Genomic DNA, 13,857 nt, shown 5'->3' with positions numbered 1-13,857 from the left:
GGAACCCCCTTGCATGCCCAAGCCGCGGCCTTGGCCGGCCCTCTGCCAGCCAGAACCAGGCAGCCCCTGGTCCATCTGTGGATGGCCCCTCCAGGGAGGGAGAAGACTCGCCCCACGCTGAACACCTGCTGGGATGAGGCCCTGTCATGGGCTCAGTGACATGTCCGAGTGGGCAAGTTACCTCCACCCTGAGAAAAAACCCTGCCCTATTCCTGAGGGAAAGCTCCCCACCCACCCCGCCATCTCGCATGTCTGTGCCTGGAAAATGGAAGAGAATGGCTACAAGCCTGTCCCTCTACCCATGTCCATCGTCCATCCATTCTCCTGCCATCTATCCATCATCACTTCCTCCCTCCATCATTCATCCCCATCCACCCCTCCATCTACTCACCATCTATCCATCATCTCTCCTTCTGTCCTTCCTCCCTCCATCTGCCTATCCATGTCCACCATCTATCCAACCATCCACCATCCATCTTCACTCTCTCCCTCCTTCCATGCATGCATTCACCCATCTTCCCTCCATCCATTCATCCATCCTTCATCACCCATCCATGCATCCATCCAACAACCATCTTCCCTCCCTCCATCCTGCCTCCATCTATCCATCCCTCCATCCATCACCCATCCATGCGTCTATGAATCCATTCATCCATGTATCCATCCACACATCCATCTTCCACCCATCCACCATCTTCCCTCCCTCCCTCCTGCTTTCCTCCATCCATCTCTCATCCATCCCTCTCTCCTTCCCTTCCTCCCTCCATCCATCCATCACCCATCCATGCATCCATCCTCCATCCATCCAACAACCACCTCCCCTCCCTCCACTCTACTTCCATCCATCCATCCATCCATCCATCCTCCATCACCCATCCATCCATCCTCCATCACCCATCCATCCATCCTCCATCAGCTATCCATGCATCCATCCTCCATCCATCCAAAAACCATCTTCCCTCCCTCCACTCTACTTCCATCCATCCATCCATCCATCCATCCTCCATCACCCATCCATCCATCCTCCATCAGCTATCCATGCATCCATCCTTCATCCATCCAAAAACCATCTTCCCTCCCTCTGTCCTGCCTCCATCTATCTATCCATCACTTCACCTATCCAACCATCCATCACCCATCCATGCATCTATGAATCCATTCATCCATGTATCCATCCACACATCCATCCTCCATCCATCAACCATCTTCCCTCCCTCCCACCTTCCTCCATCCATCTCTCATCTGTCCCTCCCTCCTTCCCTCCCTCCATCCATCCATCCATCAATTCATCTATCCATCCATCTATCACCCATCCATGCGTCTATGAATCCATTCATCCATGTATCCATCCACGCATCCATTCTCCATCTGTCAACCATCTTCCCTCCCTCCTGCCTTCCTCCATCCATCTCTCATCCATCCCTCCCTCCATCCATCCATCCATCCATCTGCTCTTGCCTCCCTCCATTTCCAAGTCTAGCTTCTAACTCAAAAGTTCTCACAGCTACTCATTCCATCTTCATGGCCATTACCTTCCTTCTGACCATGATCACTCTTGCTGGAGCTACAGCAGGAGACCCCCACCACTGGCTCTCTGCAGATTAGCGCCCCTAAAACCCACTCGCTGTGTTGTCCCCATCGGCAGCTTCTCCATACTGTAAGTTCAAGTTCAGACTGCTTAAGCTGATATCCAAAGGCATGTGTTAGATCAAACCACATGAAGTGGCTGATAACCAACCTTTTTTTGAGCCACAGAACAAGAACGACCATGTTGTAACCCAAGAGTCTGGCTCTGCCGTGTCCTGCGCACTCCCAGCCCTAACTTGGGTCTGCCCCAGCAAGACCATGCTCTTCTCTGCGCCCTGACCAGGGCTCAGGTGCAGCGTCCTTCCCCTCACCTGGCCCCAGGGGACCCACTCAAGCCCTACTGCTGCGAACCTTATATTGGAAAGGAAGCCTCTCTTCCCAGAGCCCATCTGGCTCCCGTGGCGCTGACTGTGGGCGGCCTCCCCAGCTGTCTGTGACCTGGGTCCCAGAGACAGCAGGGCAGCCCCTTCTTGACCCCCAGCTCTGCCCCCTAGAAATCCATTTTCGGAGGGAGCTGCTCCTCATCTGTACCAGCCTCAAGCCTTCCATGGCAGGTACCCAGCTCCACTTCTGGATCAGTGACCCACGGGGCAAACCTTGCTCTCCCACCAGCAGCATCCCGCCTGCACCAAGACACCATTGCCCAGCAACTGCCAGTCAGTCGTCATCTCCAAAAGGCCTGTCACTTATCCCTTCTGGGGCTCATCTGGCCCTGCCCTCTGGGCTGCTGGTGTGGGGCAATAGCCAGGGCCAGATGCTGCCCCAGTCAGTGTCCGAGGGACAGGGGAGCTTTCTGAGTCCTTGTCCAGCGCATCCTAAATGCACCTCACAGCCTCCAGGGAGCTGCGTGAGGTCAGCTTTGTAACAATTCTGTGAGTTGGCGGGACAGAGTGGTGTGGGGGCGGGGGGAGCACAGGCTCCAGCATCAGCTGCGTGGCCTCAGGCAAGCAGCCTACTGTCTCTGTGCCTGTTTCGCCTCAGGTTCTAGCCTGGAAGGCTCTGAGGGCTAGGGATGAAGCCTGCAAGGCTCTGGGCTCCGTGGACAGTGGTTAATCCTGCAGCTGCAGGAAAGCCTTGGGCCCTTCTGCTGGTGGCTGTCTCCCTGCTGGACCACAGACCCTGGAGCGTGGTACATGTTCCATGACTGTCAATGAAATGACCAAAGGACCACTGGGAGGTGACAGAGGACAGCTCCAACATTCATGAGGCTCTGAGGCTGGAGGGCAGCCCCCACGACTCCCTCCCCCCGAGACACCATGGCCATCCCCAAGCCACCCTGTGCCCACCCCCCTGCTGTCTATGGCTCTCTCCAGGACCCCTGCTTCATCTCCTGCATCCCCACGTCTGGCACTAGGTCCTGCCAGTTTCTGTCTTTTGTCCTGTAAGACGGCCCCGGCCCCTCTCCCGTGGTTGACCCCAGGGCACATGCGTTTGCTTTTCCAGAACATGGGTAAAGCCTCACCCGCCCAAGCTCAGAGATTCTCAAACTCGGGGCAGAGTTGCGTGGCCCTCCCAGGTCTGGGCAGGGCCTGACAACGAGTCTTTCTCATGAGTTCCCACTGAGGCTAAGGCTGCTGGTCAGTCAGAGGAACACCCTTTGAGAACCCCGTGCCCAGCCGGCCTCACTCTCCCCCCTCCGTTCATTACCGGTGACCTTTAGAGCCACAACACTCGACCTGTGCGTTCAGTGTCAGGGTTCTGGGTCCCTCCCCCCCCCCCCCCACCAAGAACTCCCACAGCGCCCCGGTGCCCCCAGCTGAGTGGCACTCACTTGGAGCTGGCCCTCGAGTGGTTGAAGGACAGGTCCTTGCTGCAGGAGACAGGCGGGATGTACACAGGGTCCGGCTTGGGCGTGCAGGAGGGTGGGCACACCGGGTACTTCTTGACGGCCTTCTGGCCGCTGCAGGTGCTGTAGAAGCTGTAGCGGTTCTGGGTGGTCTTGTGGCCCTTGCTGCTCAGCGTGCCCTTGCGCAGGGTGCCCCGGGGGTCGCAGTAGAGGTCGGGTTCGCTGCGGCTGGCTTTGATCTTCTGCATGAAGCAGATGTCGCTGCCCGCGCCCGGGGCGTGGCAGCCGCTGCGGGGGTAGTTCCGGCCCCAGCTCTCCATCTGGCTGTAGGAGCTAAAGCGCCTGTTGTCCGCCTCCCGCTTGAGGGTCCCGTTGTAGATCTGGCCGGAGAAGGGGAGAGGCTCACCAAGGGTCCAACCTGGGATCCTGGCTCCCGTGCCCCCGATGAGGCTCCTAGAGGCCCGGGAGGGCCCCTTGGCCATCAGCTCATAAACTGCTTTTCAAATCACTGGTTGTGACCCGCGATAGATTGTGAAATCAATTTAGCAGACTAGGGCCATTCTTTTTTAAATAGGATTGAATAATAGACACAAATAAAAACTAGAGAGTGCAGTGCAGGGACAGAGGACACGGCTATTATGTCGAATGTACTTCTAGCTGTGGGCTGTACTCCGAACAGTGTGACACCGATGGGTCCCAGCAGGTTCTGATCCAGGAGCGGAGGCCCAGGGAGGAGATGGGAAGGGCAGCAGCGGGACATGACCCCGGTCCCCCGGTCCCTCGCCCTGCTACCCTGTGCCCTTGCCGGACACCTGAGCTCCTGATCGCCTGGGGCCCTCAGACTCAGCGTGGGAGAGCACTGTCCACTGTCACCTCTCTCCGACCCCCTCCGGCAGCCTCCTCTCTGCCAGGGCAAGAAGCAAATGGCAACAGCCACTGGAAGGCGACCCGAAGGGCCAAAGGGGGGGTCCTGCTCCCTGGGCCTTCTGCACACCCTGTCAGGAGGGCAGTGGGGGAGAGGCTGGCCGGGCTCGATCCTGCAGGAATGCTTATAACAGGGACGTGCGCCCGGGCTGTGGGAGCCCAGCTGGGGAGTTGGGCACCCTGGGAAGAGGCTCGCTGGAAGGGAAGCCAAGCTGTCTAAGGAGCTTTCCCAGGAGCTCCTGGGCGCCGGGTCTGCTTGCTCTGACTTGTCCCAAGACCAGAGGCTCAACACACAGCCTGAGAAAATGTCTCCACAGGTGTTGACTTGGGCTCAGCTTTGCTGGGATGAGCTGGGGCAAATGTCCAGCAGCCAGAGCCTGCCTGCTCTACCCCAGAGAGAGGGAGAAAGAGAGCGAGAGCGAGTGTGTGTGTGTGTGTGTGTGTGTGTGTGTCCACGTACGGGACGGTGGTTGGGCAGCCAGGTAATTCCCCCACCTCCAGATCCAGCCTTCAGGGCAGGGGAGGCCTCTCCTCTCTGCAGGGAGAGCACCTGTGGGTCCAGCTCCTGTCAGCAGGGAATCCAGAACTCAGAGGCCACCCCTACTAACCTTGGCAGTGGCGCTCTGGTCAACTCCACCCATACCTGCAGCTGTGTACTCAGGAAGGAGCGGCCAGCCATCTGCCCCAAACTGGGTCAAACCAGCCAAGCCCCCCAGGAAACTGGTGTGTGGGCTGGGGGACAAGGAGAGGCTGAGGTCAGAGGATAGGGCCACATCTGAGCACCCACAGTAGACACCCGCATATCCCAGGAAAGGTGCATGGGGGCCTCCAGGCTGCGGGCCGTGGCCATACCCCCACCCCTTCTGTCTGGAACAAGGGGGACAGAGCCCTTGGAGAGAAGGCTGAGCCTTAAATGAAAGGAGCAGAGGGCACCCTTGTTTCAGTAAATGACACGCCTGGGCGTCACCTAGACCCCCCGTGGAGTTCAAATGCTCCCCTGGCACAAATCCGGCGCAAATGCAGTCCAGCAGCTGAAGCTCAGGGTTTGCTGCCTGTGCTGGAAGGAGCAGCGGGCGCCCCACTAAGTCCTGGGGAGAGGGCTGCCCACAGCAAGGGTGCCAGCTGCACCACAGGGGCAGATGTCAGGGGCGGAGGTGGAGTGGTCCTGTGGGGCCACACCCCGGTGGTATCATCTGACCCAGCTCGTGTCGGGGGCCTCAGGCGGGCTGGCTGTCCGGGGATGGCTGCGGGCAGCTGTGGACTACGCTCCCACCATCAGGCCTCTGCTGTCACCTGACAGTGGGACGAAGCCTCCTCTCTGCCTGGCCAGGGCTCCTCAGGTGCCCCAGAGGGCCTGGCCTCCCCTCCCAGACCTGCTATCCCGTGGGAATGTCAGGGCGTCTCAGGCTCAGGGCGCTGAGGCTTCTGCAGCCCCAAATGCAGACTCTGGAGCCAGGTGGCTTGGGTTGAGCTTTGGCCACATCAACTGCCCAGGGGGTGGCTTTGGGCACACGTGCCTCGCTTTTGACCTCTGTAAAGGGGCATCGAGTAGCTCCGTGTTCATGGCTGTTGAAAGAACTCAGTGTGGAATGTTTGGGAGGCACTTATCACCGCGCAGGATGGAATTGCTCGTCTAGGGGACCATCGGGGTCCCTCTGACGCTCAGACTGGGGACAGGCCGGCTGCCTCTGGGACTTGCCTGCCGAAGAAGCTTCCAGGTTGGCACACGAAGGGGTGGACTGGGCAGCCAGACAGCCCTGGGAAAGGGGTGCATGCCTGGCTGCTCCCGTCCCAGGGCCACACATCAGGCTCCAGGGGTTTTGGAAAAGCAGAAGCGCCTGGTCCGCGCATGTGGGCAGCCAGCATGAAGCTGGCCTCAGGATGAAAGGGGGCGCTTTTTCCCGCATGGGTGCTGTCAGCTCTCAGGCAGGACAATTCCTCATTGCACAGGATGCCCCAAGCACTGTGGATGTTTGGTGCCCCAGCCCCCAGGCTCTCAACATCAGTAACACCCCACAGCCATTGTGATCAGTGAGGATACCCCATGCTTTTCCAAACACTGCCTGTGGGTCCTGAGCAGCCGCCAGCCTGGATGGGGAGCAGGGCAGCACGTGGCTCAAGTGGCTCACGTGTCCACAGTGGGCAGGAAGGCTGTGCTGGCCAGGCCGGGTCTCCCAGGCCTACGCCCACACAGACACACACACGCAGACACACACATGCAGACACGTACAGACAGACACACAGACACACACACACACACATACACACAAGCCCTACTGTCTGGTTATCTCACTTCCTTGGGCAACTCCAGCCCCAGGTGGGATGGGCCATGGCTCAGAACATTCCAGAAGCTACGAACTTGATTTCCTGGGAGCAGAGCTGACCTCAGCCAGAGAGCAGACTGGGCTGGGCAGCCCCAGGGAAGCCTGGGTGGTGTGTCCAGAGGGACAGGTTTCTGCCCCTGGAAGCATCTAGGCGGTTCCCTGAGCCTGGCCCTGCTCGGCTCCCTTTTCTGCTAATGACTCAGGTCTCGAAACTCACACATTTTCTCTGCCTCTTCCTTTGAACTGTGGCATTTTGCCCTGCTCAGTGTCCCCCAGCCCCTCAACATAACACCTCTTCCTGCTCCTCCTCAATCAGGAAGTTCTCAGAGGTCAACCCTTGTCACCTGCAGGCAAGGACGAAACGGGGTGACCAGACCAAGGCAAAGCAACACCAGCCCGAGGTCCAGGGCCTCGAAGAACTGGACCCACTTGGCTCCTGGCAAGCCCCCTGGGTCCCCAGCGGCCAGGTGCGGGCTGGGCAGGTAGAGATGAAAGGTGTCTGTGTCCCACCTCCGAGCCCATTTTGAAACCCAGCTTCTGCCTGGCAGGTGGGGCCGGCCAGACCGGCTCTGGGCGGGATGCACCCTGCCCCTCCCTGCCCGGGCGCGCGCCCAGCCCGTCGGTAGTGTCATCTCCAACGCCCTCTCATGAGAGTGAGTCCATGGGCCATTTCACGGGGTCCTCAGGTCTGGTGGGCTGGTGAGGGGTCTCCTGAGAAAGGGCCTGGAGTGGAGATGCCTTGGGATGGAGCTCAGTTCCATTCGCTTTGTGTTCGCCATCCCCACTCGGTGCCAGTCAGGGCCCCAGGACAGCGGGCAGACTGCAACCCTCTGTCCTCCTGGAAATGCGGTCAGGATGACATCATGTGCTGGTCGCAGGTGACAGGGCCTTCCCACGCGGCCTCTTGGCTCCTCCACCCTCCCTGGGGGTCTGGAGGGCACAGGTCCCCTCCCAGCAAGGGTTCCCTTGGGGATGGGACCTGGGGCCCAGGGCATGGGGAGCGGCTGCTTACTCCGCAGTCTGTGTCAGCCTGAGTCACCACAGGGGGCCCGGGAGGGGTGGGGGTGGGGGAAGTGCCGGGCCCTGCCCCCTCCTGGGAACTGCTCTCCCTCTGTGGCTAGGAGAGGGTCCCACCCTGGGCCGGCACGCCCTTCTCTCCCTGGCACACAGTTTTGTGCAGAGTGTGGGGGACAGAAGAGCCCTGGGGCCTGGAGGCAGCTCTGGTGGGTGTGCCTCCTGTGAACGCCCCGGGTAAGGAGATGGCCCCGAGGTTCTGTCACCTGCACCCAGGGAACAGTCTGTGAACTGAAGGACAAGGCTGATGGGTGACCAGCTCCCAGGCTCCAAGGCAACACTCCCTGCAGCCACCATCCCCAGATAGAAATCTGAAACAGCCTGATCCTAGGAGCCTTTTTTAATCACCTGGATTCTTTTTTTTACAACTGCACCTGCGGCATATGGAGGTTCCCAGGCTAGGGGTAGAATCAGAGCTGCAGCTACCGGCCTATACCACAGCCACAGCCACGCCAGATCCGAGCCAAATCTGTGACCTACACCACAGCTCATGGCAATGCTGGATCCTTAACCCAGTGAGCAAGGCCAGGGATTGAGAGTCTTCATGGATATTAGTCGGGTTCTTAACCTGCTGAACCACAGTGGGAACTCCCTCACCTAGATTTTTTTAAATGTGAAAAAAAAAAAAAAAAGAAAGAAAGTTCTGATGTCCCCTCTGGGAGCTGAGATTTGACCAGAGACCTGATGAAGAGTGGCTGTGTCCCTTATAAGCCTGGAAGGTGGGGACTGAGTGCACAGCCACCAGGGCAGAAGTAAGACATGTTTTCTGAAGTATCTGGACAGTGATGCCCAAGTGGAAAAGAGCCTAGAACAGTCCAGGCTGTAGCCCTCGGGTCTTTTACTGGTGCCGCTCTCCAGGGAGGTCACGATTCCAGGGAAAGAAGCACCTTTGCCCTCTTTGGCTCAGGCCAGCAGGAGGGCCAGGTCCCCTGCTGCTGCTGCTGCTGCTTCTGTGCACCCAGCACCTGGCCAAGAACTGGCCGCCAAGACATGTTACGTCCGAAAGACAATGGTACCAGCTCCAGGACCCAGCTCCAGCTCCCAACTCCAGCACCTAGCTCCCAGTCCAGGACCCAAATCAAGTTCCCAGCTCCCAGCTCCTGCACCAGTACCAGCTTTAGCTCTAGGATGCAGCTCCCAGGTCTGCCTGCTCCCTGCTTCATTGCTAAACTGTGGGAGAAACTGGATTTTCTGAAAATCTGTGCTTGGATCTCTCCCCCAACACATCTGAGACAAGGCTTTTCTCCGCTTCTGACCCCTCGGGATGGGTTTGGGGCTCGAGGACCCCAGAATTCACACACACAGACGTCTCTGATTCACTCTGGGAAGCACCCCCTGGCAGGTGTCTGCTGCTTTAGAAGCAGCTCTCAACAGGCCCAAGAAGCAATGGGCCACCTCTCTCGTGGGCTCAGATGAGTCCCAGGCACCTTCCTTCTGCTCTCCAGGAGCCCCATGTTCTGTGGTTGCTTTCAAATCCACTTCCGGCTTTTGAACCAAGACCAACCCCTTTGTCCCAGTGATGGTTCATCCCGGGGAGGGAAAAGCATGGTCCCTTCCAAGGTCCCAACATGAAATAATTCCTGGAGCCTCAGATGAAGTGCCGGCTTTCTGGGAGAGCATACCTGAGGGTCAGGTACCCCCACTCTTTGCGGGGAGCCTGGGGGGGCTCCCTGGCCCCCTGACCTGCCCCCTGTGCACTGAGCCGGGAGGTGCTTCCCAGCCCTAAGAGGAGAAGGGCCAGAGGCTACAGGTGCTTCCTTGGCCCCCAAAAGAGCTCCTTGGAGACTCCTTGCTGAAGGAGCCACTTCTGCTGAGGACACAGCCAAGAATTTCACAGGAGGGGAGGGAGGGCTGGCTGGACCGTCCAGGGCTTACTGACAGAACCCCCTTTGGAAGATGAGCTTGTGTGTGTGTGCACGGAGATGTATGCACACCTGCCTACATGCACACTCCATGTGCACACCTGCCTGTGGGCTTGTGCATGGACGTATGCACACCTGCCTACATGCACACTCCATGTGCACACCTGACTAGGCTTGTGCACCCACGTGTGCACACCTGCCTACACACACACTCCATGTGCACACCTGCCTGTGGGCTTGTGCACCCACGTATGCGCATCTGAATACATACACACTCCATGGGCACACCTGCCTATGGGCTTATGCACCCATGTACGCACACTTGCCTACACGCCATATGCGCACCTGCTGTGTGGGAAACACATCACTTCGCCGGGGGTGGATTCAGGTGGGGAAGGTCTTTGGAAGGGCCTTGAACTTACCCTAAGAACACCACAGCAGGCCTGGCACTGGACAGTTTGCAAAGAGCTTCCCCAGTCACCCTCTTGCTGGAGCCTCCCAGCCAATGAGGTGCCGGCGCAGACGGAGTGTCCACATTCTCTTGGAGAGCATCTCTTAAGCTTGGAGGACCTGAGGCTGGGCCGAGGCCATGCAGCTAAGACAGCGTAGACCCTGAACTAGGACTCAGGCCTCCAACCTCTCTCGGTGTCCACCCTCCAGCACTCGGCCACAAGTCAGCGGATACGAGCGAAATCTATAAGGCCAAGAGCCTCTGCAGGCCCCAACACCTCTGGCTACTTGCTGGCCCTGACCACTAGAAGCCCCCTCTCCAAGCCCCAGACTCAGGCGGTACCTGCCCCCCACCCTCTGCCTGGCAGTGGGAAGTCCCAGGAGATGTTTAGGAAAAGCGTGGCTGCTTCACTGTGTGACAGACATGTGACAAGGCTCTGGCACCCACAGAGCCGGGCTGGAAGGCCCCGTCCCACAGGATGCCTGTGGGCATGGTGGCCCTGTGATCACAGCAAGTGGCTGTCCTGGCCAGGGTGGTGAGAGGGAGGGCATGGAGAAGGGGGCCCTGCAGCCCTGGAGCCGCACCTGCCCAACCACACACGCTGGGCTGAGAAGTCAGGACGACACGTGACTGATGTCACGTGACTGGGGCCGAGCCAGAGTCTCCTGGAATTAGTCAGGTCTTGTTGAGCTTCTCGGGCTCTTGAAGCTGGGCCATCTCGCTCCCAGCCTCGGGCCAGCCTCGGGCCGGCCTCGGGAGGAGCAGGGCCTGCCCTGAGCCCCCCAGGCCCTCCAGGCTCCCTGCCCAGCTCTTCCTGCAGATCCTGTCCAGGAGCAAAGCAGCCGCACAGAGCTGGGCAGCCAGCAGGCCCTTGGTCAGCATAGAGGGCCTCAGACCTCGGCAGAAACCACAAGAATGCTCCACTCAGAAAGGCCTTCGCTGGGAGTTCCCCTCATGGCTCAGCGGAAACGAATCTGACTAGCATTCACGAGGATGCAGGTTCGATCCCTGGCCTCGTTCAGTGGGTTAAGGATCCGGCGTTGCCGTGAACTGTGGTGTTGGTTGGCAGCTACAACTCTGATTTGACCCCTAGCCTGGGAAGCTCCATATGTCAAGGGTATGGCCCTAAAAGACAAAAATTAAAAAAGGTCTCTGCTGGGCAAGGGGTGGGGAGGCAAGGGGGTACCCTGGTCCATTTTCCCCTCGGCCCTCAGCAACTCCTGACCCACTGGACCAGCTTTGGGAAAACAATCCAACATGATGACCTATGACCCTGGACCACCCCCCCTTCAAGTGTGGGACATGCTCCTTCCATGGTCGTGAGGTGACTTTAGGGCATGGAAGGGCATGGTGCTATTTGATGCCAAAGCTCCTAGAAAGTTCTTTCCTTTTCCACTATGCTCACCACGAGGAGAAGGTCGAGGTTGGTGCCAGGATGCTTCTTGAATACTAGTCAACCTCCCTTTTTGAGCCAAAAGGACAAAAAAGCTTTATCTCTCTGGAAGTAGATAATGATGGGTTTCCATTCTTTTATTTCTTAGTGATTCTCAGGTATGGTAAGCCTTCATTTAGGCTAAAGGCCACTGTTGTGTTTTTTCAAAGTTACTGAGACATCGTTTCCTTCCAAAATAAATGCCTTGCAATTTAAAAGCAAGTCTATTAAAAATAAGTGAATAACAGTTGGTGTGATGGTTTTGTGAAAACAGTGACAGCAGAAATCGGATGACACGGCGGCCCTGCTATGACCGTGGGACAGGGGCACTGGGCAGTGGGTCCCAAGGTCAGAGTTCTAGTCCTGGGTCTTCCCTGACTGTCTGTGCAGCCTTGGGCAGTCACCTCACTTCTCTGAGCCCCAGTTTCCCTGACTAGAGGCACCTGTGACGTAGCCGCACTGCAGTCACACGCCCCTCTCCCCAACCTGGCTCAGAGCAACCTCCACTGCCTCCATCCCCTTCCAGGCCCTGCACTTGTGCGGGTGAGGGGAGGGGCTCCTGTGGAGCCCCCGGAGCTTCTTCCCTCCCAGCTATGTCTCTACCTCCCCCCAGCCCCCACCCCATTTGATTGTGGTTTTCAGCTGAGTCTGCTCTTCTGGGGCAGGGCGGCCTCCGCAGAGACTCGCCAGGGCCCTGGGGGAGGATGCTGAGCCCCACCCGAGCGAGGGGAGGGGTTGGGAGAGGCCCCTGCATTTGTCTTGCTGAGCCTGGTTACAAAAGGACCGCTGCCACCAGGAAAGAGGCACCAGCTGACCTGCCCAAGGCTTTGTTTCGATGGCCCCCCTTCAGCACCCCCCATCACTACCACCTCGATGGGTCCTGATCCATCTTCTCTCCCAGGCTCCCAGCCCAGTTGGCTCCTTCCTGCTCTCACCCTCTACCACCCCCCCCGCAACCCTGCTGCTGCTGGCTCTGCCAAGTCTACCTGTGAGGTTCCGGGCAAGCCCCTGCACTTTGCCATAGCCTGACTTCTCTGCTAATGAAATCGGAACGAGAGCCAGGTCACCTCCTGATGCCAGAAGGACTGAGACCAGGTGGGGAAGCGGAAACGAGATTACCATGCATCAACTCAAATGGGCCAGAATTCAAAGGTTCTGAGGCCTGGACTTCCTCCCCCCGAGGGCCCATCGCACTCTGATGTGGGGGGCCTGGCAGAGCCCCAGGGCCCCGTGCTCCCGCCTTCAGGGGACCAGGGCTGGTGCTGCACTGAAGGCTGGGCGGTCACCTGGTCCCACTGGCCACTTAGAGACTGAGGCCTGGAGAGGCATAAGGACCTTGTGCTGCAAATCTTAGCTTTCCTTACATGCTCTCTTATGGTTTCTTGTGCTAGCCAATTTTTTTTTTTTTTTTTTTTGGTCTTTTTAAGGCCGCACCTGCGGCATATGGAGGTTCCCAGGGTAGGGGTCTAATTGGAGCTGTAGCCGCCAGCCTACACCACAGCCACAGCAATGCCAGATCCTTAACCCACTGAGCAAGGCCAGGGATCGAACCCGCAACCTCATGGTTCCTAGTCGATTCGTTTCCGCTACGCCACAACGGGAACTCCTGTTAGTCATTTTTAACTATAGTCTGGGGACTTTCAACACTTGCTGGGTAAGTAGATTAATTCTCGTCAGGACTGAAAAAGGGGTGGGGGGCAAAGATGAAACTCACTCCTGGTCTTCTGGAGCAAAATAAAGACTACAATTGTCCCCGATTCTTCAAGTCTTCCCTCCAGAGTTTCAGAGGCTCTACTTTGAATCGTGTGTCAGAAGGATGCTGGGAACAATGGCCACTCCCGAGGGAGCCTCCTCCTTAGGGGTGACACGGATCAGACATGACCGGTGGAGACTCGCAGATGGATTAGAGACAAAGGCAGATGTACCCCAAGCTCTGACCCCTCCCAGGAGTGGGGAACTCCTTCCCGGCATCATCTGGGAGGCCGGGCGGGCTGTGTCCAGGGCTGGTCAGGCTCCCTGCTGCCACCAGCCGTTCAGCTGTGACATCTCGCCCTGAACGTCGCCACCCAATTGCCTGCCCCTCCCCCACCCAATCACCTGCCCTTCCCCCACAAGGGTCCACCTGCTGAGACAGGGACAGGTGACATTCTGCCCCGTGTCTCCTGGGCCTGGTGCTGCTCATGCGGCAGGAGGAAGGAGGAGCTCAGAGGCGCGCTGTGGCCTTGGGGTCCCAGAAGGGGGCTGCATGGACCCTGGAGCTGCCCCTCTCGGGGGGCGATGCCTGTGCAGGGTGTATAATTGGAAGATGGGCCCAGGGCTACTGTCAACCCCGGCCGCAGGCCAGAGGGATCCCTCCACCGGCCCCTCTTGGCTCAGGGCATCTCCTGGTTCAGCCGCCTGCCAGGAACCCACCTTGG

The 13,857-nt window shown here is 58.5% G+C and overlaps 1 protein-coding gene across 1 annotated transcript in view; it reads right to left on the bottom strand.

Annotated features, from left to right (window-relative positions):
• PKP1 (plakophilin 1) overlaps nucleotides 1-13,857 on the bottom strand; it is a 46,064-nt gene that overhangs the window by 15,545 nt on the left and 16,662 nt on the right. The window contains exon 4 of the mRNA XM_021064508.1: nucleotides 3,359-3,753. Coding sequence (XP_020920167.1) covers nucleotides 3,359-3,753 — 395 coding nt within the window. The remainder of the gene's footprint in view (nucleotides 1-3,358; nucleotides 3,754-13,857) is intronic.

This window comes from Sus scrofa, chromosome 10, assembly GCF_000003025.6.
Source record: "Sus scrofa isolate TJ Tabasco breed Duroc chromosome 10, Sscrofa11.1, whole genome shotgun sequence".
In the NCBI taxonomy this organism is placed as follows: Eukaryota; Metazoa; Chordata; class Mammalia; order Artiodactyla; family Suidae; genus Sus; species Sus scrofa.
The sequence above is the reverse complement of the archived record's forward strand: the minus strand, read 5'-3'. Positions and strand labels throughout refer to the sequence as shown.